This window comes from Phacochoerus africanus, chromosome 8 (assembly GCF_016906955.1).
Source record: "Phacochoerus africanus isolate WHEZ1 chromosome 8, ROS_Pafr_v1, whole genome shotgun sequence".
Classification (NCBI taxonomy): domain Eukaryota; kingdom Metazoa; phylum Chordata; class Mammalia; order Artiodactyla; family Suidae; genus Phacochoerus; species Phacochoerus africanus.
In genome coordinates this window covers 152,366,292-152,389,376 of record NC_062551.1, presented here as the reverse complement: position 1 = coordinate 152,389,376, position 23,085 = coordinate 152,366,292, and the positions used below count along the sequence as shown (strand labels likewise).

The following is a 23,085-nucleotide window of genomic DNA, read 5'->3' as shown; positions in this document are numbered from 1 at the left end:
AGCTCATACTGAGGAATACTCACGAGTTGGTGAGCCCCAAGCTCTAGGCTTTGCCCCAAATAGCTGTTCCATAAATGCTAGTTCACTTCTTCCCTTAAAGCAGCCACACACCAAAAAGATGGAGGTGCATTTGAGGAAAAAAGTTTACTGTCTTGTAAGCCAATCTTTGCCCTTTGGGGAACCGAACGCTCCTGCTCCGTGCAAGCAGGGAGAGTGATCCTTTGCCAACTTGGGAAATGTTCTCTACGTGAGGAGGAAGAATCTCCTTGTACCCTAGGCATTTAGTTAACTGTGGTTTTAAGAAATATTTCGTGTGTACTAAGTAATTGTAGGTTTCCCCCACTGACTTGGGACTCAATGTTCCTCCTAAATTTTGTTTTGTTGAATTGTGGCGTTTCCATAGGGGTTTCCCTCTTCCTGGCTTATTCATTATTTCAGTCGTTTAGGCCTTCACGTATTCATTCCAAAGCCTTCTCTGAGCACCAGCGCTGAGCCTGGCATGGGCACACAAAAGAGAAGAGGAATGTCCTGCCAAGAGGGTCATTACAGACAGCAAAAGTGCTCTCATGCTCTGACCACTGTTCAGAGAGGATGGGGGGACCCTGAGGAGGCCGGTGTCCCTGAGTCAGATCCAGGCAGAGACAGATGACACAATGCAAACTGGATTAACTGGAAAAAAAAAAAACATCAAAGGAATGGTCTATTGACAGAGGTGTGGGCAGAGTAGAGGGAAAATCCAGCCAGCAGGCAGTACCATGGGGCTGCTCTTAGACTGACCGCTCAAGACTTGCAGGGGCTGGTGTGACAGGGAACCAAGCTGAGCTTGAGGGGCTTTATGAAAAGGGCCACCTGACTGGAGGAGAGCTCGGTCATGGATGCAGCCATGAGCCTACAGAGGTGGTCCACACAGACCAGTGTCCCAGGACCCAGAACAGGTTGTGGTGCTGAGAGGGAAGGAGATGGGGATGACTGAGATAAGATAAACATTAAGAACCACAACAGCTAATGCTAATTCTGTGCTTCCTGGAAGCCGAGCCCTCTTTTAAGTGCCTTACTTACAATAGCACTTTTAATCCTGCCAGCAACTCTGTGAGATAAGTAGAATTTTAACCTCACTCTGGAGATGGGAAAACTGAGGCACAGAGGGGTTAGGTAGCTCACCTAGGATCACACGGCCAAGTCAGTGAGCAAGCCAGAATTCAAACCCTGGCAGCATGGCTCCAGAGCTCTTAGGGCCGCAGCTGGAGAGCTGATGGGGATTTACCCAGTTCCTCTGGTTTTCTCTTCTGGGGGAGAGTGCTGTGAGTAGTTCCTACCTGCTCAGACTAGTGAGGCTTTGACAGGGCAAGGAGGGTGGCCGAGGGTGAGCAGCATGTGCCATGCTTTCTTCTAAAAAGTCCCAGGCCCTTGAAGTTCCTTCTGTGGCTCAGTGGAAACGAACCTATGAACCCAACTTGTACCCATGAAGATGCGAGTTCAGTGACTGGCCTCGCTCAGTGTATTAAGGATCCAGCATTGCCATGAGCTGTGGTGTAGATTGCAGACACAGCTTGGATCTAGCATTGCTGTGGCTGTGGTATAGGCTGGCAGCTACACCTCCGATTCGACCCCTCGCCTGGGAACATCCATATGCCAAAGGTGAGGCCCTAAAAAAATAATAATAAAATAATAAAAATAGGGAGTTCCTATCGTGGTGCAGCAGAAATAAATCTGACTAGGAACCATGAGGTTGCGGGTTCGATCCCTGGCCTTGCCCAGTGGGTTAAGGATCCAGCGTTGCCATGAGCTATGGTGTAGGTCGCAGATGTGGCTTGGGATCTGGCGTCGCTGTGGCTGTGGTGTAGGCTGGCGGCAGCAGCTCCAATTCGATCCCTAGCCTGGGAACCTCCATATGCCAAAGGTGAGGCCCTAAAAAGACGAAAGACAAAAAATAAAATAAAATAAATAAAAATAAAAAGTCCCAGGCCCACAGGATGGTCACAGTCCCTCTCCCGTCTCCATGATCCCTGGACTCTGCACAGGCTCACAGTGCTGTCTCCTGATGCGGCCAGCATAGCCCTTCAGTGTGTCCTGGTGTCTCTCCGGCCCCCCCGGATGGTTGACGTGCTCCCACCCCCTCCTCTCCCCACTGGCCCACTTCCCTGCTCTAGAAGGGCTTCGCCCCTCCCTGAGAGTCATCTGAACAGTGGCCACCACCATTCTCAAGGGCTTATCATAGGCCAGGAAATGCATGAAGCACCTTATGTGCCCTTTTTCATTCACCTTCTCAGCAACTCTCTTCTCAGCCCCATTTTTCACAGGGAAACCGGGTCTAAGAGGGTGTGAGTGACTGGCTGAAGGACACAGGGCTGGTCTTTGCATCTGAAGCTTTTCCCAGAGACCCCACCCCAGCTGATACCTATCAGCCTTGTCTCCAGCAGTGGCCCTGTGGGATGAGGCTGGTATTCCTAAGTCCCCTGAGATATGTGTGGGAATTCTCTCCCCTGTCCCCTTTGTCTGGGGTGGCTGGGGAGGAGGATGAGGAGGATATGCCAGGGAAGTCTTCTAAAAGAGATAGGAAGAGAAAATCCAGTCTTGGGACAACTGATGTCTTGAGTAGAGGAAGATCCTCCAGGTCTGGCTGCAGAGTTTCCCTCTGTGGAGTTTGCTGCCATCTCCTGATTAGCACATATATTTATATTCTTATGTATGTTTTATTTCATACACACACACAAGATACTCAGAACCCTAAGTTAGTCCTATTAACTGTAAGCCCATGAGCCCTCAACCTCTGGGAACTGGCATGTGGAGTGTACCTCCATGCCTGGTGAACCCCTCCCTACTCATCCTCAAATACCTGTTTAATCCTGAGCGTCCCTGCTTGGACCCTGCCCCCATCTCAAAAATTCATTCTTTCATCATGTAAGTACTTGCCCTGTGCTAGATCCTAGTCTCCCTTCTGGATCCAGCAATGGGCAAAATAAAGACCCTGCCCTCATGGAGCTTATATTCTACTAGGGGAGACAGAGAGTAAAGAGGATATGTCATAACATGGGGAGGAAACAGTGAAACAGTGTGTGGGGGTGAGGGGTGTCGTGGGTAAGTTGTCATTTCATGTCGAATGGTCAGGAAAGCTGCAGGGGGATGGGGATGTTTACACAGACTTGCAGGAAGGAGAGGGCGTTGTCATGGGGACATCTGGAAGGGAACACCCCAGACAGAGGGAACAGCACAGGCAAGGGCCCTGAGGTAGGCTCAAGAGAGAGCAAGGAGGCCAGGCAGTGTGGCAGTGAGAAGAGGAGAGGCCAGTCAGGGTGGAAGAAGTGACACCCATCCTGGAGGGCCTTGTCAGCCTTGGCAGGGGCTTTGGCTGGTGCTCCGAGAAATAGGAAGAAATAAGAAGCCTCCGGAAGAATTAATCACACCCTCTCTTACTACTTCCCTTTTCTTAGTGCTTCTCAGTTGCAGACCCAGCCCCTCTGCTCAGCCTTTATCTCTTGCTCATCCATCCCCTTTAAGACCTGAATATGAAGAGCAAGACACTCTATTCTCTGGGCTTAGCAGTGCACTTGATCAGTGTTTGTTGAACTACTTGAAAGGGTAGGTAGCTGCTAGCAGAAGCCTGGAAAACCTGGGCAGAAAGGTCTCCCAAGTTGATGTATGTGGTGTTGGCTTCTGGGGGGCCCTTGGCTACTGCACCAGCAGGCAGAGGCAGTGAAGTCCTTTAGAACCAGGTAATCCCAAAGAACAGGGAACTGCAGGGGTCAGGGAGGCCCCACCCCCGCTGCTGCCTTTACATCAGGCCTTTGTGCTGCTGGAGCTGCTGGCTGGCTCCCCACTCTATCCCTGGCCCTGCTGCCTAACCAAGGTGTGGCCTTGTCCTGTGCAGGCATGCCTGTGGTCCTGTCGCAAGAGGTGGAGTCTGTTCTTGTGGGCGCTGCTATTCTGGGGGCCTGTGCTTCGGGGGATTTTGCTTCTGTACAGGTAGGTGAGGACCGAGGGGTGGGCCACGGCCCCTCCCCTGTCTGGGGCTATCCTGCCTCTTGACAGCAGCTCATGTCTTGCAAAACACACACAGGATATAATTAAGAAATGATAGGTTCCAGCCAGGGAAAGCACAAACACTTCTAGCCTCAGACATATTTATTGCAGTTTTCATTTGACTTGGCCTCTGTTGCTGTTGGTCGTTCTGTTTTTCTGTTGGTTTTCTTTTTTCTTTTTTTTTTTTTCCTCCTTTAAAATAGCTTTTAAATCGTTTCATTTAAATTTCCTCTTGGCCATTTTTCTTTTAGTACGTGGAACAGGTAAGGTTCAAAACTTAAGATTTTTCATGTCAATTTCAGACTTATATGTCCTTCTTTCTTCTCCACCCACCACTTTCCAAATACCTTTGAGGTCTCTTTCAATAAGAGACACAAATGAAAATGTGAGTAAAAAGGGAATTAAAAGAAAAAATAAGGAACAAAAATATAGGAAGAAGGAAACTCAATTGGATGATGGCACAGACAATTTGAGCTTCCTGGTAGCCAAGACAAAAAAAGAGCACATGATAAGTTGCATAATTCTTATTTTCAAAAAGAGGAAACATACTAGTTTCTTTGGGAGATGGAGCTTTTCCTACCACCAAATTGCAAAAGATATTTCACATCACATGTGGATTTTATGGAGGGAAATTGATAACATTTAACAAAAGGTTTACAAAAAAGTAGAGAAGCAGTATAGCTTAAGGCTGAGTACACAGGCTGTGGATCAACCCTCGCTTGGCGTTCCACTCCCTCTGTGACCTGAGCATTCTGCTCTCTGCTCCATTTCCCTATCTGTCAGTATAATCAGTAGCACATTATGAGCTCTTTCTCTGGGTCAGGAATGCACGTTCAGTCCCACAACAACTCAGTTATTCCCATTTTATAGTTGAAGAACCTGAGGCGAAAAGAAGTTAAATAACTTGGCTTATGTTGAAACAGCTAGTAAACACCAGAACCGAGAAGTCTGGCTCCCAAGTCATAACTGAGAGTTGAAGAAATATTGGTTCGGCTGAGCATTAAGAACGGAAGTGACTGGCGCAAGGTCTCAAGGTCAGGGTTAGAGGCCAGGTTTTTCACCAGTACCAGTAATGAGAGCTCTATGTATTGTGACCCTCTTAGGTACCAAGAACTCTTCAGGGTACTTTTCTTTTTTTCTTTTTTCTTTTTTTTTTTTTTTGGTCTTTTTGCCTTTTCCAGAGCCACTCCCTTGACATATGGAGGTTCCCAGGCTAGGGGTCTAATCAGAGCTGTAGCTGCCGGTCTACACCACAGCCACAGCAACACGGGATCTGAGTCACATCTGGGACCTACACCACAGATCATGGCAACACCAGATCCTTAACCCACTGAGCAAGCCAGGGATCGAACCCACAACCTCATGGTTCTTAGTTGGATTCGTTAACCACTGAGCCACAACGAGAACTCCTGCAGGGTACTTCTCATATAATCTTCCTGGTACCTCTTACAACCCACATGGGCAACAGGGATCCAGAAAAAGTAAAATTCAACGGTACAGTGTAAGAAATGGTCCCATGCAAGTGTCTGATTCCAGTAGCTGTGTGTTCCACATTTTGGAACATGTGGTACCCTGCAGCCTATTCAAGCCTCTTGAATCCATCTTTGTGAAATATCTCTTCTGGAGTTTCTGCTGTGGCACAGTGGGTTAACAATCCGCATTGTCTCTGCAGAGGCGCTGGTTTGATCCCCAGCCTGGCAAAGTGGGTTAAGGGTCCAGCCTTGCCGCAGCTGTGGCATAGGTCAAGAGTCCTTCTAACTTGGATTCAGTCCCTGGCCAGGGAACATCCATATGCTGTGGGTGCAGCTGAAAAAAGAAAATCAAAAAAATTTTTTTAAAAAATATCTCTTCCAAAGAATTGAACATACTCATGAATGCCTGAGGATTTTAGTTGGAGTTTTGTTTTGGCTTTTTTTTTTTTTTTAAATGGAGTTTTTAACCAAAGACAGTAGAGTTGAATTTTCAACTTTTTTCTGGATTTTCTGGTACTGTCTCAGAAACACCACATAGAGATATTTATTTATTGTTGAGATGTCAGTGGCTTGTCAGTTATTATTTTAATGTGTCGATTTATGAAGGTGTTCTCATGATTAGGTGACTTTCCCATACTGGGACAAATCATACTTGCTAAAACCGTGAAAACTATTACATTTAGAATGCATAAACAATGAGGTCCTACTGTGTAGCACAGGGAACTATATCCAGTCTTTTGGGATAGACCATGATGGAAGATGATATGAAAAAGGGAATATGTATGTACTGCCAAAATTGACACAACATTGTAAATCAACTATATTTTATTAAAATAATAATTACTAAAACTAAGTCCCAGTATAGGTTATTTCATAATATGGATTGGATGTTTGTGTCCCCTCAAAATTCAGATATTGAATCCCTAACCCCATTGTGATGGTATTTGGAGATGTGGCTTTTGGGGGATGGTTGGAATAGATGAGGTTATGAGGCTGGGACGTTAATGGTGAATTTAGTACCCTTAAAAGAGGAGCTTGCTTTCTCTGACACAGCAAAAAGGTGGCCATCTGTAAGCCACGAAGAGGGCTCTCACCAGAGCCTAACCAGGCTAGCACCTTGATCTTGTACTCCCAGCTTTCAGAACTATGAGAAAATACATTTCTGAGAAAATTCCCCACCTGTGGTATTTTGTTACGGCAGCCCTAGCAGATTAAGACACCTCATTTAATCATTATTTTTGTGTTGTATATGAGGAAACTCAGACTCTGAGAGGTTTTAGGAAATTTGCTCAAGGCTACAGTTAATCAGGGGCAGAAGCAGAATTGAAATCAAGGTCTCTGAATTTATATGCTCTGCTGATTTTCATTCTTTTTCTACTTTAATGTTTTCTTTTTGCTTTAAATGTGTTTTTTGGCCTCTTAAATGTTCAAAGGTGAATTTTCTGAAAAGAAGTAGCATTGGTCACAAATCAGGAGTTAGTCTGCAGCTGAAACACAGCAGTGTGACAAGATCTGGCTTCTCTGATGGATACTTCATACTCTTATGGTACCTCGTTGATGTCTCAGTCAAATCTGGAGTTTCTAGCTTCTTTTTTTGGTGTGCGTCTTTTCGTCTTTTCTAGGGCTGCACTCGCAGCATATGGAGGTTCCCAGGCTAGGGGTCTAATCGGAGCTGTAGCCGCTGGCCTACGCCAGAGCCACAGCAACTGGGGATCCGAGCCCCATCTTCGACCTACAGTACAGCTCAGGGCAACACTGGATCCTTAACCCACTGAGCGAGGTCAGGGATCGAACCTGCAACCTTTTGGTTCCTAGTCGGGTTTGATAACTGCTGTGGCACAACCGGACTCCTGGAGTTTCTAGCTTCTGGAAGATTCCACTCCAGCATGGAAACCGAGCTAACATCTTCATTCCATGATATTTTCTATTTTATTAATTTTATTTAAGTATCGTTGATTTGCAATGTTATGTTAATTCCCGCTATACAGCTAAGTGCTTCAGTTTTTATATTTATATATAATTATAATACATATTATATGAATATTATACACACATACACATTTTTAATATCCTTTTCCATTATGGTTTATCACAGAATATTGAATATAGTTCTCTGTTCTATACAGTAAGACCTTGTCGTTTATCCATTCTATATACACTGGTTTGCATCTGCTAACTCCAGACTCCCCATCCATCCATCCCCCACCTTCCGTCTCCTTGGCGACCACAAGTCTGTTTTCTATGTCTGTGAATCTGTTTCTGTTTCGTGGATATGTCGACTTGTGCCATATTTTAGATTCCAGATATAAGTGACAGCATATAGTAGTTGTCTTTCTCCTTCTTATTTCACTTGGTATGATAATCTCTAGGTCCATCCATGTTGCTACAGATGGCATTATTTTAGTCTTTCTTTGCCTGAGCAGTATTCCTTTGTACATATATACCGCATCTTTTACATGATAGTTTCTATTAAACTTCTGGAGCATAATCTATGATATGATAGATTAAATATTGGAATTGCTGACTTGAGTAGCAAATGCAAGGCTCACAACATCTTAAAGATGAGCTCATGTCTCCTATTTAACCCAAAGAAGCATGTGCTTCTCCTGACTGCTTTTAGGAGACACTGTAATCTAGCAAAGAAAGTGTCCAGGTGAGAGAGACCTGACTTGCACTTCTCATCACCTGCCTGATATTCCATGTGGTCTTGACCTCTGTGCTTACTTTTTGTATATCCTTAAACAATGCCTCTTGGGTTCTCCAGGTGCCTGTTTCATTTATTCATTTTATTTCCTTTTTTAAAAAAATTTAAATAAGAATTGCCACTCCTGCAGAACTCTTGAGAGAGAGCCTTTGAAAGCTTCAGTGACCTCTGTGAAGCCCAGATGTAATTATCAACATTGTTATCATGATTATGTTACAAAAAGTAAAAGCATGTCGACTTGGCTTCTTCACCCGTCTCTAAATAAGAGGTGCCAACTTGTATGTCCCAAGCCTGGGGACCAGTTCAGAATTCTGGCAAGTTGAGGTGAAACAATTACTTCCTCCCTGTGATCCATATTTTTTCAACCTGAACTTCAATGTAATTTTTTTCTTTGAACTTCAAAGATCCTAGCTTGATCTTCAGGGTGCCTGCCATTCTTTCCTTTGAGAAAGCTGAGCAATGCTTGCCAACAACTCAACCATTCCAGCAGACCAGATGTTTTGTCTTCTCATAGACCACACATCCGGTAGTTGCATAAAGAATTTCACTTCTTATCTAGATGGGCAGACTTTGGTAAACTCAGCTAAAGTCATCTCGTTCAGATGAAGGAAAGGCTAAGAAGATTCCAGAAGACCCAGGCTCCAGACGTAGAGAAGAGGCCTATGTGCGTGGGGAGACAGGGTTTCCCAATTTTCTGGGCCCATGAACGGATGTCTTCAGCCAGGGATAGAGTCTGGTACCTTCCTGTGGTTGTGCCAACAGATCAGAAGAAATTACAGTTGTAGATTTTACTTAACAGCTCTTGTAAATATCTATATAATTCAGTACTGGAGAAATTTTATCAGCTGGAAGAAAAGGGATGGTGGATGGAATTTTCAGATAGGGTATTAATGGGAAAGATTGGTCAAGTTCAAGGTCCATTGCTATTCCAGTTGTGAAGCCTGCTGACGAGTCCTGGCTTCCACCTCTTCTTCTTTAATGCACTCATACTCCCATCTTAGAGTCTCTATCTCCATTTCTTTCTCCACCCTTTCCTGCCCTCTCTTCCTTTACACATCTTAAATCTTCCAGCTGTTCCCTTTTCTAGGATCTCACAAAGGATACTGACAGAGCCATCCATCTGCATTCAAGAATAGTATGACTCCTAATTGTAAAGAATTGTCCCTCTCCGGAAATAGTTTTCTCCTTTTAGTGGTTTTCAGAACCCTGCCTCCACTAGACAGTGTGGCAAGCATTGGGTCACAGTTGTCTTTGTATCTTCAGCTTAATAAAATGGAATCAATCACAGAGATGGTAAAAGTTCAGCTATTGAGTAAGTGGGAGGGGATGCAAGGAAGGGAGTCTTCTTCCCTCCTGAGAGTCATAAAAACATGGAATCCAGGCAGTCTCAGCATCTGTGACCTTTCAATCTGACCACTCCATCCCTAGAATGCCATCCATCAGTACACTCCCAAAATGATCTTCTCTAATTCAGAATATCCTTGAAAGGAAATATTTATAATTAGAAGTTCATGACAGTTCTGTAGGCTCCCAGGTCCTGGTAAATTAACAGACTGAAAAAAAAAATAACTTTGTGAAACATCAGTACACTTACGTTTTCTAAGCACAGACAGTAGAGAGGTACCAGACAATGCAAAGGACATACAAAACAAGGAACCCACTTCAAGATGCCATGAGAGAAAACTTAATCAAATGGCAGGTAGAAATACAAAATGGCTTTCCACTTTGTGTTTCCTTCAGCGCCTCTGCCAATGTTATTAGCTTCTTGTAATTTCTTATCTTAGGAGACAGCTTTCCCCCCGCTTAAACAAGCTTTAATTCTAACAGCGCAATTTATCTTGACACCCCCCTCCCCCCAAAAAAAACAACAATAAAGGAAGCATCTGAAGCAAAAATCAGCAAAAGGAGAAGGTGACAAGACATCACAGTGAATTCAGCCATCGTTTGAAGGGGAGTGCTAGTGTAAAGAAAATAAGCCCCGAGAATCAATTACTTAAAACCTTTTTTCCTCCCATGTTGTGAGGATTGCCACCTCTGGAAACCGTTGACTCCAGCGCTCCCACCATCACTTTCCCTGTCACGTTCCAGACAGACTCCTGTGTCTCGCAGACCAATCCATGTAAGTGGCCAGTTGAGAGCTATGATTACTCACTCTTCTGTAATGCATGCCCACAAGATAAACCATCCCCACTGACCGCAGTGGTCTACCCTCAAGGTCAGTCCTTGCATGCATCTTTCTGGCTTAGCTGAAGCCTCTCCTGCTCTTTTTCACAAAGTTAACTTCATTTAGAGCCAGTTTGTATCCATCACCTATTGTGTGCTTTAAAGCCTGTGATTTTGTGTGCGATACAATGCATCTCCATTTTGTTTGATTTTGTGAGAGTCAACTTTCTGTGTTTTTTTAGTTTGGTTTGGCTTTCTCTGTCACCATAAATACCAGTTTTAAATTTTTGCAAAGTAAAGTTGATTATCATGATTTTACTTTCTGGAGGGTTGGAAAGACTGATCTGTAATGGATGTTCAGAAATATGAAACCATACCATTTCTTGGCGCATTCAATATTAATTTGCCTTTTTTCTTCTTTTTCTGGAATACAACTAATAATTCACGTTCATTGAGAAAAAAATAAGAAAAATCTGTTACGCTGGAAGAAAACCATGAAAACAAAGAACTTACTACCCTAAAATAACCGCTAAATAATATTCTAGTTTCTATCCTTTTAGTCTTTTGTACATATTTTTAATGATTTTATGCTTTTTTAAATTTACAAAAATGGGTTCATACAATGCATACTGTTTTGCAGCCTTTTCCTCCCAGCCAAAAATATAAAGTAAACATCTTTATCATTTTTGTAGGCTGCATAATTTTCTGCCCCGTTGAATATACCACGACTAATTTCCCCAGTCCTCTAGTTTTGAACAATTAGGGTATCTCTGGTTTTTCTGTTTGTTTGTTTTGTTTTTTGCTTTTTAGGGCCACACTTGTGGCATATGGAAGTTCCCAGGCTGGAGGTCGAATCGGAGCTACAGATGCCTGCCTACATTTTAGCCACAGCAATGCAGGATCCGAGTCACGTCTGCGACCTACACCACTGCTCACGGCAATGCCAGATCCTTAACCCACTGAACGAGGCCAGGGATTGAACCCACATCCTCATGGATACTAGTCGGATCTGTTTCCACTGAGCCATGACTGGAACTCCGGTCTCTGTTGTTTTAAAGAGTGCTATAATTAACATCTCTGTAGCTCAGTTTTTTCCCACATCCTAAATTATTTCCACACAGTAAATTATGGAAGTAGAGTTGTTTGGTCAAAAAATCTGCCCAGCTTTTAGGAGTTTGATACATATTAGAATTTATAACCCCCCCCCATAGTGTTTGAAAATTTAGGGCTCACACATCTTGTGTACAAGGAATCTTTTGCTGTGAATTTTAGTTTCATTTAGCTTTCATTCCCTAGTCTCTTAAAATCTTACTCATTTCACATATGGTCTTGATACTATCAACTTTTTTTTAGTAGCCTTTTGCCCTTCTGCTTAAGCCTGTATTTCAGGAGATAGGAGGTTCTGGTTTCTAATTAAATAGATTCAGGTTTCTGATTGGATTTTCTGAGTGTCCTGTCCCATATGTCACTGCCTCATAGAAAATCAATAGCAAAATCCTGGAATGGTAATTAATAGTTTCAAGAAGGATTAAGTTAAGAATGTCCTGTTGACCCTTATATTCCTTATACTTATCGCCACACCTGGTTAATAGTTCATTCTTGTCTTTTTGAGAGTTGCTCCTTCTCCAAAAATACAAAATAAAAAAGCAAAAATCAAACTCAGGTTCTGATTAATTGTATGTCTCCTTGTTTCAGTCCAATTTGCAGAATGGCACCATGGATATAAAAGTTAAAAATTAGCTCAAAATTAGAATTCTGTTTTTAAGGAAAGTATATCAATATATATGATATTTGACTCTCCTCTCCCTGCTCTCAGGAACAGGGCCTCTGGGGGTTAATTTCCATAGTTGGTCATTCAGGGAATCCTTGCAGTGAACCAATGGGTGTTAACAGTCCCCGCTGTACGCATGAGGACAGTGAAGCACGGAGAGATCATATAACCTTGCTTGGTACAGAGTCCATACTCCTTTTATTCCATCACACCATATGCTTTACATTCCGCTAAATATATATAAAAAAGCAGAAATTCCAATATGGCAACTCAGCTGTCTACAGGGTGGTACAGTACATAGAAAATAGCAGCATCTGGAGCTCCTATAGTGGCTCAGCAGGTTAAGAACACAATGTTGTCTCTGTGAGGATGTGGGTTCGATCCCCCTTGATTGGGTTAAGGATCTGGCATTGCCTCAAGCTGCAGCAGAGGTTGCAGATGTAGCTTGGACTCATTGCTGTTGCTGTTGCTGTGGCTGTGGTGTAGGTGGCAGCTGCAGCTTCCATTTGACCCCTGGCCTGGGGTCATTTGACCCCTGGCCTCAGCTTCAACTGTAAAAAAGAAAAAAAAGAAAAGATCAGCATCATGCATTTGCCATCACTGCTTGGCTGAGTATGGATGGAATACAGAAATAAAAAGAAGAAATATACTCTCTTTGGTTTGGAAATTTTCTAATTCCTTTGCCTGGAGAAGACTTCATACCATGCTTCCAGGAGTGTTTTGTTTTACCTATTTGTATTTAATTGTAATCTGTCCATTTACTTTTTGTGGAGATAGATATAAAAAAAGCACTTTAACTGATTAAGAGCTTTAATTAAAAGACGCTTTTTATAGTATTATTAGCATGAAGATTTAGGCTAACCAACATTTTCCCAAATATCTCCCTCCTATAACTTATCACGAGCTTTTATAGAAGCAAAGAATAGCCAAACATCTACTAAGTCTCTCCGAAATGTTTAGAATGGTTACAGAACTATATTTCTAAGATGAAAAGTTTATCTAAGTCTTTGACTTCATCTTGTTCAAGACAACATTTTTGTCCATGTCCATGGCATGCAGAAGTTCCTAGGCTAGGGATTGAACCACTCCACAGCAATGACCAGAGCCATTGCAGTGACAATACCAGATCCTTAACTGCTACAGCACCAGGGAACTTCCTCAAGACAACATTTCATAGTAGCGCAAATCTGAAAAAATACATAGGATTATTTCATAGAAACAAATGCCTGTAAGTAATTAATTTGTCATTCTAAATTATCAATTATCCTTTTACTTTTCATAATAAATGTCCTTGTTGGAATAAATCAGAAATGAATAGGTTAGGGTTTATTTTCCCATTACTCTAGGATAATTCATGCATAGATGATCCATGCTCTATAAACTTAATATTCAACACAGTAAAAGAGATTACACAAACAAATTAGAGATGAGGGTAAGCTTGAGACTGACCTTTAGTTAAATCAGAAATTTTCTGTAATTGGGGAAAAAAATCCTGAAAAATGACTACACACACACACATACCACTGGACAAAGTTTGATTCAGAGTCATGGAATGCATAGAGGTCTTACTGGAGTCCATGAAAGACTTTTAGTTCCAACATTGACACAAATGATCAAGAAGTATGCAGAAGAAAAATATCATTATTACAGTTTATCAAAGGTGTTTCATACTCTGTGATGAACCATAATTCAGAAACCTGAGTGACATGTTTCTATTCATATGCATATCAGAGAAATTTGAACATTTAAAAATTTGGTCCACGTTAAAAGTTATGTATAAAGGAAGTTCCTATACTGTTAGCATCATAATTTTACAAATGACGAAACAGGGTAGGAGAGTTTCAGTGACTTACCAAAGCCAATGGCTAGAAATGGCTGGAGCCAGAATCCAAGTCCTAGCCTAGGATTTCAAAGCTGAGAATTGTTCACCTTGGTCACACATAGAAATGGACTCTCCATGATATTTTTATTTTATTTATTAATTTTATTGAAGTATAGTTGATTTGCAATGTTAATTCCTGCTATACAGCTAAGTGCTTCAGTTTATGTATATATAATTATAATGTATATGGTGTATATGTATACACACACACACACATTTTTAATATCCTTTTCCATTATGGTTTATCACAGAATATTGAATATAGTTCTCTGTTCTATACAGTAAGACCTTGTCGTTTATCCATTCTATATACACTGGTTTGCATCTGCTAACCCCAGACTCCCCATCCATCCATCCCCCACCCTCCGTCTCCTTGGCGACCACAAGTCTGTTTTCTATGTCTGTGAATCTGTTTCTGTTTCGTGGATAGGTTGACTTGTGCCATATTTTAGATTCCAGATATAAGTGACAGCATATAGTAGTTGTCTTTCTCCTTCTTATTTCACTTGGTATGATAAGATGCAATGAGAGAAAACTTAATCAAATGGACTCTCCTGGAACTGAGTGTGTTGCCATTATTTTTTTAAAAATCCAGTGCCACTAATAGACAACTAGAATTTGAACGTGCATTAAAATGTCACTGTGTTAGTAAAGGCCCCCACAGAAATTGCCCTCAAGTTAGGATAGTTTTAGAGGTTCAGTGGAAGTACAGTTTGGACTGGATTGTGGACCAGGGCCTAGAGAAAGCACAAGGAAGGTGGTGGTGCACTGGGGTTCATGACAACTGGACCTTACGAGGCAGAGGAAGAGCACAGTCATTGGAACCCTGAGCCCCGGAACAGAGAGCTGTGTGGAGGCTACTGAGTCAGCTGGCCTGCCAGTGACCCTGGAAGCAAAGAGTTGGCTTCTTGACCCCATTCTCCTCCTTCTCTCTGATTTATTTTCAGGCCCCCGGTTGGCTGGAGCCAAAGTCAGAGGGCGGGGGATTCATTAGTGTGGTCCATGCATGTGGGCCTGACTTGGCCCAAAGAAGGGTGGGGGGGTGTTTAGGAGTGAATGCAGGCATCCTACACAGTCATCCAGACTAGGCTGTGCAGGTCTGTCTGTGGACCAGAGGCCAGTCTGTGGCTGGTTTGTTACAGATTTGCAGTGAGAGCAGGGACTTGCATCAGAATGTAAATGTCTTACATTTTGTTCCTAGCAAGATGTTCTTAAAGAATCCGCGTGTTTGTTTTCTTTCTGAAGCAACTCCTTAGGTCATTATGGATGGGCCCTTCGTGCAGCACGGACCTAGACTCCACAGCTCTGTGGGTGACACACAGGTTAACATGTTCAAAAGGGACCCCTTCTCCCTGCCTTCATTTCCCCTGCCTTAACTTCTTCTGAAGGCCAGAGAACGGTCTGTGCCTCTCCTGAGCTGGGCACTAAGGTATTGGAGGTGACATTTAATCCATGCAAGGTAGGTTACTCACTTTACCTTTACAGTTAGGAAGTTGAGGTGTAGGAAGTTTAAATAGCACATTCATCATCTAACAGGGAAAGAGTAGCAAAGCGGGCAATCAGATCCAGAGCTGACTCCAACGTCTCTCCTCTTCTTAGAGGCTGGCCCAGCCATGCTTAAAATGATCTGGCATGAATACCCGGGAAACAGTGCAGGGTTCGAAAGGGATTGCCTTGAGGGGAGACCCATGGCTGTGTTCTCTGGTGTTGGTAACAACAACCAAGTCATGGTTTCTGGGAATAGACACACCCCCAACTCCCCCAAAAATCAGATGGCACCTTTTACGGATTCCATGTTACTTGGCTTTCGCAGGCCTTTCCCAGCACAGCCAGCCAGATCAGAAGGTGAAATCAGTTTGTTTCTAAGGGGCCCTTGTCTGTTTCTATTTCTTTCTAAAGCTGGGAGGTCTAGAAGGAAATGGGAGAAAGAATTCATGAGAGGGATACATTTCCTTAGAAATGTTATTAATTGGCTGTGCAAAACAAGAGAAGGAAATAAAATAGCTGCTCCTGACTAAGTAAAGGCATCTTCTTCCCTTATCTCATTAAAAATTAAAAGCACTCTTGGTTTAAGTAGAGCAAATTAGTAATTAAGTGCTATATAATCAACTTGTATAAACATAATATCGAAGGGGAGGCCAAATGAATCACTCTGCTGACGTGTTTTTACCCCCATTAGTGCACCTTTTACTTGGGTCCTTCCTGTGATGTCAGGATGCATTTTCTCCTCTCCGCTGCTGGAGGTAGAGTAGGCTATGTTAACTGGCCTGACAGATGACCGTGGGCTAGATCTGGAAAAGGCGTGTGTCTGGCCTTGATTCCTCTAGGCGATGAGGCTCCCTATTTAATTTTTTTCAAGTCGAGGCTCATCACCAGGTGGCTTCCCTGTAACAGGGACCACCCTAAATGGTAGCAGGGCAAAGGAGAATTAAAGACATCTTGGAGCCTTTGGAGTTCTAGCCAGGTGGAGAGGAAGAGGACACAGACAGATACAGTTATGAAAAAGTCAGTATTGGAGCTCCCTTGTGGCTCAGTGGTAGTGAACCCAACTAGTATCCATGAGGATGCGGCGTCCATCACTAGGCCTGATCAGTGGGTAAAGGATCCAGTGTTGCCTCAATCTGTGGTGTAGGTCACAGATGCAGCTCGGACCTAGCATTGCTATGGCTGTGGCGTAGGCCAGCAGCTGTAGCTCCAATTCAACCCCTTGCCTGGGAACCTCCATATGTGGCAGGTGCAGCCCTAAAAAGAAAAGGAAAAAGAGAAGAAAAAGTTAGCACTAGGTGTAATGGCAAATACTGAGGGGCCTTGGCTTGGGCTCACATCTTAGTTCTGCCATTTGCCTAAGTTACTTACTTTCTCTGTGCTTCAGAGCCCTCGTCTGTAAAAGATAAATGATATCGAGTTCCCTTCATGGCTCAGTGGTTAACGAACCCAACTAGGACCCATGAGGATGCAGGTTCAATCCGCCACTTCACTCAGTGGGTTAAGGACCTGGCGTTGCCGTGAGCTATGGTGTAGGTCACAGATGTGGCTCAGTTCCTGCGTTGCTGTGGCTACGGTGTAGGCTGGCAGCTGTAGCTCTGATTCAACCCGTAGCTTGGGAACTTCCATATGCCGTGGGTGCAGCCCTAAATAGCAAAAAAAAAAAAAAAAAAAAAAAAAAAGATAAGTGATATCTGCATCATAGATATATTAGCTCATAATTTCTTTTATAGGAGCTAAACACATTAGTACATGTAAAGTAGAATAGTGTTTATTTAATGTTGGCTGTTGTTTGTTTAACCACTGTTGTGGTACAACGGATAAGGGAGCACCAAAGAAGGAGCATCATCCGTTGTCTTGAGGGCTAGGAACATCCTTCTGAGAAGGCAACACTTGAACTGGTCCAGAGAGGATCAGGTAGTGATAGAGGTGGAACCCCGGTTTGGGGGGCATGTGACCCCAGGCCTGCTCATCATCTTTGCAGTGGAGAACCTTCTCTGAAAGCAGAGAAAGGGGCATGGGCCTCAAGCCTGCACAAATCTCTCTCCATGTGCTCAGCACAATAAATATCAGTAATAACTGCTGGAGCTCAGTGGTGTTATGGCAGCTGCCTCCAAGTCTGGGGGCATGGAAGAGGGTGAGGGAGCTGAATCTGATGTGGGCAGAATCAGAGGAAATCAAGGGAGGCAGAAGAAAGTAGCCTTCTAAATCATCTTGCTACACTCAAGAGGATGCATCTCCTTGGCTTGCTATCTCTGGAAAAGGACCTGGCAGGGCAAGGTATTTAATTTCTCTGAGCCTCAGTTCTATATTAACTGACCCCACTGTGTCCCTGCAAATATTCTGTGATTAAAAGCACACTTAGCCCAATGCCTGGCACACAGAAAAGGATTCCTGTACTTAATCCTTAGCAAAAGACCGGTGAAGTAGGCGGTATCATGGTCCCACTTATAAAGCAGGAAATTGAGGCATCAGAATGCTGATAAGCTGGGCTAAGATCACACGGATGGTTAGTTCAGGGAGGGTGGCTTCAATTTAGCTGGTCTGACTCTAGGCCCATCTGCTGCTTCTCCCCTGCTGCCCACTGCCTCTGAGAGCACCAAGAGCTGGACTATATGTTATATGCTAAAAATAAGGCAGATGTCACTTGATTATGTCCAGACCCCTCACTTGCTAGTGAGGAAGAGATCCTTTCTCCTGATTGAGGGAATGATAGAACTGAGCCTACAGCCATGGTAGCCCTTTACCAGGTGGGGCTAGAGTCACTCACCAGGAATGTCAGCCCGCAGATGCAGTGGAAAAGCAGCTGCTTATACCAATCTTGGCAGTTTTCTTTGGGGAAGAAAATGATTTGTTTAGGAGTTTATCATTCATATTCCTCTTCCATAAAGGATTTGAGGAACCTTCTAATAGATGACTAAGCAGAATAAAGCTAAGTGAAATAAAACTCACAAGTTAAGCCCTGTAGAGAGCGAAGATACCAACTCCTTAGACTAGAGGGTCCCCAAATATAGATGCCCTCAGGTGCCAGGTTGGTCCATAGAAACAAGCAGAGGACAAGATGATTTCATCCTCTTCCAGACTGTAGGATGTACACTCTGCCTAAGGATGTTGAAATTCAGATGGTTTTAACCCTGCATTGGTGAGTGCCAGACCAAGAAGATTTCTGGGACAGCTTTGGCCTATGGGTCTCTGACCCATAAATAAGGGGATTACTTTGAGCTTCCAGGCAGCCAACATAAAACTGGGAAATAGGTCAAGTCATATAGTATGCACAGAGTCAAAAGAGACCACATTTTCCCTGGTACCAAATTCTAAAATTGCCAGTCTTTTAAAAACAAACCTAGAAATCCTTCCATGGAACTTTACAGAAGCAGCTGAAGAATACACTTCCTTGCTGAGTCCAGAGTAAGACATTGCAACTCGACTTCAGATTAAGAATTGCCTGGGTTTGTAACTTTCTGGAGCTGCTGCTTGCCCCCAGAGGTAGAATTGAAAGTATCCAGCATGGGAGATGGATGGCATGTCCCTTACCACGCTTCTCTGAATGTTCCTTCCGCCGGCCAGCTTCACAAACAAAGCTGTGTCACTGACCTAGGAGTGTCTTAGAGGACCTCAGTACTAAAGCTTTTACCAGCCTGGCATCAGGGAAGTGCTAAAATGAAGCACCCATCAATCGAGAAGGGCAACAGATGTTGAAGCATATCAAATGTCAGTAAACAGCAGGCCTGCAGAGGCCACTGAACTTGGCATCCTCATAGCAAAACTATGCTGTTGCCTTCAAGAGGGAACGCCATGGACTATCACAAAATGCATTAAGTGATGTATTTTGTTCTTGGTCTCTACTTTTTTAAGGGCAAATTTAATGTTCACAGAGTGTTCTAGGCTTTCAGCCCTGGAAATGTAGGTCTTCAAGATATCCTCCCAGTAATTATGACAAATTTCGTCTTCAGCTTATCTAGGACCCTCCCTTTTACTGCGAGCTGTATGATTCATATTATAAGTAATAAATAGGACTCAGATGTCACATAAATCTGGGTTCCAATCCTGAGTTCAGATGCTATAACTGTACATTAGGTCAATCCTTTTGCCTCTCTAAGCTGGTTTTCTCACTGTAAAAATGAGGCTATGAAGAGTGCATGCCTCATGAGATTATTGTGAAGATTAAATGAGATAATATATAGAAAGCATTTAGAACAGTGACTGGTATGATTAAACCTTCAGTGAGAGTTATACAAAATTAGAATGATATTTATGACGATACCTACCATTAGTAGCTGGCCATAAATCACACATTGTACTAGCACCTTGTATATGTTACTGAAAGATGGCTGGGCCACTCATTTGCCTGCTTGCTCTCGGATGGCTTGTTCACCCCTGTCCTGCTGTGTATTGCATTTCCCAGGCTCCCTTGCAGCTGGCTGCTGAGTAAGTTTGGCCAATGGGAAATACTGATGGAAGATGGACATGCGGGAAGCAGGGAGAAGTCAGGTTCTTTCTTTCTTTCACTATAGCAGCTGCCCCATTCTGACTGCTCAGCCCTTCTTTGGTTTCACCTCCAGCCTGGCATCACCAGCCCCTGGCTCTGGTCCCTCCAAGGCCTCCCATCATCTCTTGATCCCTAAGAGGAGTAGCAGCTTTTGGCCTTTGCTGATCTCTTCAGTTCCTTCAACATCATCTGCCCGGCTTTAGTTTCTTCTGTCTTCTATGAATAAATTTCCTGCACTCAGTTCTTGTTGAATGACCTAGAGTGGCTTCTCATCTCCTGACTGGATTCTGAGTAATATAGTTGCTTTTAAATATTAAAAGAGAGGAGTTCCCGTCGTGGCGCAGTGGTTAACGAATCCGACTAGGAACCATGAGGTTGCGGGTTCGGTCCCTGCCCTTGCTCAGTGGGTTAACGATCCGGCGTTGCCGTGAGCTGTGGTGTAGGTTGCAGACGCGGCTCGGATCCTGTGTTGCTGTGGCTCTGGTGTAGGCCAGTGGCTACAGCTCCGATTCGACCCCTAGCCTGGGAACCTCCATATGCCGCAGGAGCAGCCCAAGAAATAGCAACAACAACAACAACAAGACAAATAAATAAATAAATAAATAAATAAATATTAAAAGAGAAATCAATCCTTATGGTGAATCCATTCCCCCCCTCCCATTGGAATGAGCTAGGCCAACAGGAGAAAGGGTGGCTGGTTACCATGGAGAGCAGTCCACTTTGACTAAGTGGCATGCAAAGGACGAAAATTGACCTAAGCAACTTTAGCGAATGCCCAGATCTGAGTAACCCCGCTCTGAGTTAGGCATTGGAGCCTGTAGCCACACGTAACTTACCACTTTCCGGAGGAGATCTGACTGGATTACAAGTCAGAGCTGGGCACAGTTCAAGGTAGTGTTTAGTGAAAAGGAATAAAAACTCCTCTTTCTTGAACCAGCACTCTGGACCATTCACCATACTATATATGTGATTATTCTCATCATGCAAGTGAGGATTTAGAGACTCAGAAAGGGCAAACAGTTTCCCCAAAGTCACACAGCTATTAAGTAATGGCATGAGGAATTGAAGTCTGTATGTCTCAGAGTTTATGTTTCTTGAAACATATCTCTTCCTCAAGGTTTCCAAATTTTCTTCCTGTTTCAAAGCAAATTACAAGAAAGCTGCATGTGTAACTCATATTGCTCTGGTCGCTTAGAAATTTCCTTGCAGAACCAACATTTAAAGTTTCTCACGTAGTTCTCATAATAAGTTTATGTTCGAAGTTTGTTATTTTCATTTTTACAAATGAGAAAACAGACTCAGAAAATTAAAAGAACGTACCCAAGGTCAGACTGGGTGTTAATATTCAAGCTGAATATTTGAATACAGGTTTTTCTGTCTGGTACAGAAAAATACACTGTTTTCTGTCTGGTACAGAAAATACACTGTTTCTACTGGTGACATCAAAGGATTGGATTTTAGGAGAGAGGGCCTAATGTTTTACAGGTTTAAAAAAAGAACAAGAGGAAAAACAAGGGCAGGTTCCCCACCTTCAAGGAGCTGACAGTCAGGCTAGAAGAATAAAAATGAAGCAACCTGAAACCAGAGAGTACCATTACATAAGCTGCTCCCTGGTAACAGCTACAAGCAAGAAAGAGAAGTGTGGTTTTGTATAAGACGGAGGGCTTGAAATGGAAATGCTAACTTAGGGAGAGCAGAGAAGCAGCAGGAAGTGGACTTTTCAGATAGTTGGTAATGAAAGCCGAAGAATAACCCAGGCAAAAAAGATATCCACTCAAGTCCTAGGAAGGATCCCAACTGGGGAGTAACAATAGAAAGCTTAGTATGTAAGGGCCACACTTGATGGGGAGTAGGGATTGTCAGCTAGAAACAGATTGCTATAAACTGGATCAGGAGTCCTGGGAGCATCCTTTGCCCAACATCCCCTGACTCTTATCTTTTTTTTTTTTTTTTTAATGTAATAAGCTAATAGTCTCATTTTTAAAAAATGAACAACATTAAGTGCTTCTTAAATGATAACACTGCTTCCTGCTTAAGAAAAAAAGCCTGTAAATTATTTCAAGCCTGGGAGTAACAGCAAAGATTTATTATGTATCTCCAACAGTTTTGAAGACTCCCTGAAACTGAAAGGGAACACTTTAAATGCCCCTAGGAAGTTATCCTGTTTCACCAGAGTGCCTTTGTGTAGAGTGTTACATGTTTGGGGACATCGGGACTGACAAGGCACCTTCTGAGACAAGGCCACTGAGATGGGAAGCCAGCAACTGCTTCACCCCACCTCACAATTGACCTCCCTTCCCCTCCCCCTCCCCCTCAGCTGACACTGTGGCCAGAGGAGCCTGGGTGTTGGATGGAGTTGATCAGACTGAAACTCTTACCAAGTTGGCCATGTCACTTTCAGCTGTCGGCATCTCTGAGGAGGAGGGATCCGGACAGGCCAGGCTGGTTCAGATAACTGGATGACAGCAGTTGTTTTCACCTTAGGAAGCAGACTAACGGCTACAGACAGAAATCGATGGAGGAGAAAATTACAGACAATCCTAAAGTGGAGATTCGAGCAAGTGCTTAGACGATGAGGAAGCCGCTAGCTTTAGTGAATCTGGCATATTGTGGTGTGGTGGGGACTGGGGACCCTTCTCTTCAAGGGGCTCCTGGAACGATAACAGAGGGTGGTCAGGAAGTGTCAGCAGCCATTGTGTGTATGACTATGGATTAACTCACTTAATCCTCACAAAAATCCCACGAGGTCCTGATCTGTCTTGTGCTGTGCAGATAAGGAGGCCTTTACAGATAAGGAGGCCAAATCACAAAGAAGTTAAGTACTTTCCCAAGGTTAGCTAGCTAGTAAGATACACTCCTGCCATGTTTTGACCCTGTGGACTGCTCACTGGAATAATACTGGAACCCATCTGTAAAGCTGCCTTGGGATACTCTACACATGCCCCCTCACCACTGCTTCTCTGCAGTGCTGCCCTAGGGTGTTTCAGTGTCAGCTTACCCCACCTGGGGGTGAGCTTCCGGGAAGGATCCCAGTCTCCCTCATCCGTAACTGGTAGCAGGTACGGCATGAACAGGTGTTGTATTACCATGGAGGTGAGG

The 23,085-nt window shown here is 43.5% G+C and overlaps 1 protein-coding gene across 12 annotated transcripts in view; it reads left to right on the top strand.

The window, feature by feature from the left end:
- FGGY (FGGY carbohydrate kinase domain containing) overlaps nt 1-23,085 on the top strand; it is a 456,020-nt gene that overhangs the window by 357,881 nt on the left and 75,054 nt on the right. For 6 of the 12 annotated variants that reach the window (XM_047788880.1, XM_047788874.1, XM_047788875.1 and 3 more), the window contains 2 exons: nt 3,869-3,963; nt 10,220-10,315. The exons of 1 other annotated variant lie outside the window; for it this stretch is intronic. In XM_047788880.1, coding sequence (XP_047644836.1) covers nt 3,869-3,963; nt 10,220-10,315 — 191 coding nt within the window. 5 more of the 12 variants (XM_047788882.1, XM_047788883.1, XM_047788881.1 and 2 more) reach the window with 4 other exon arrangements.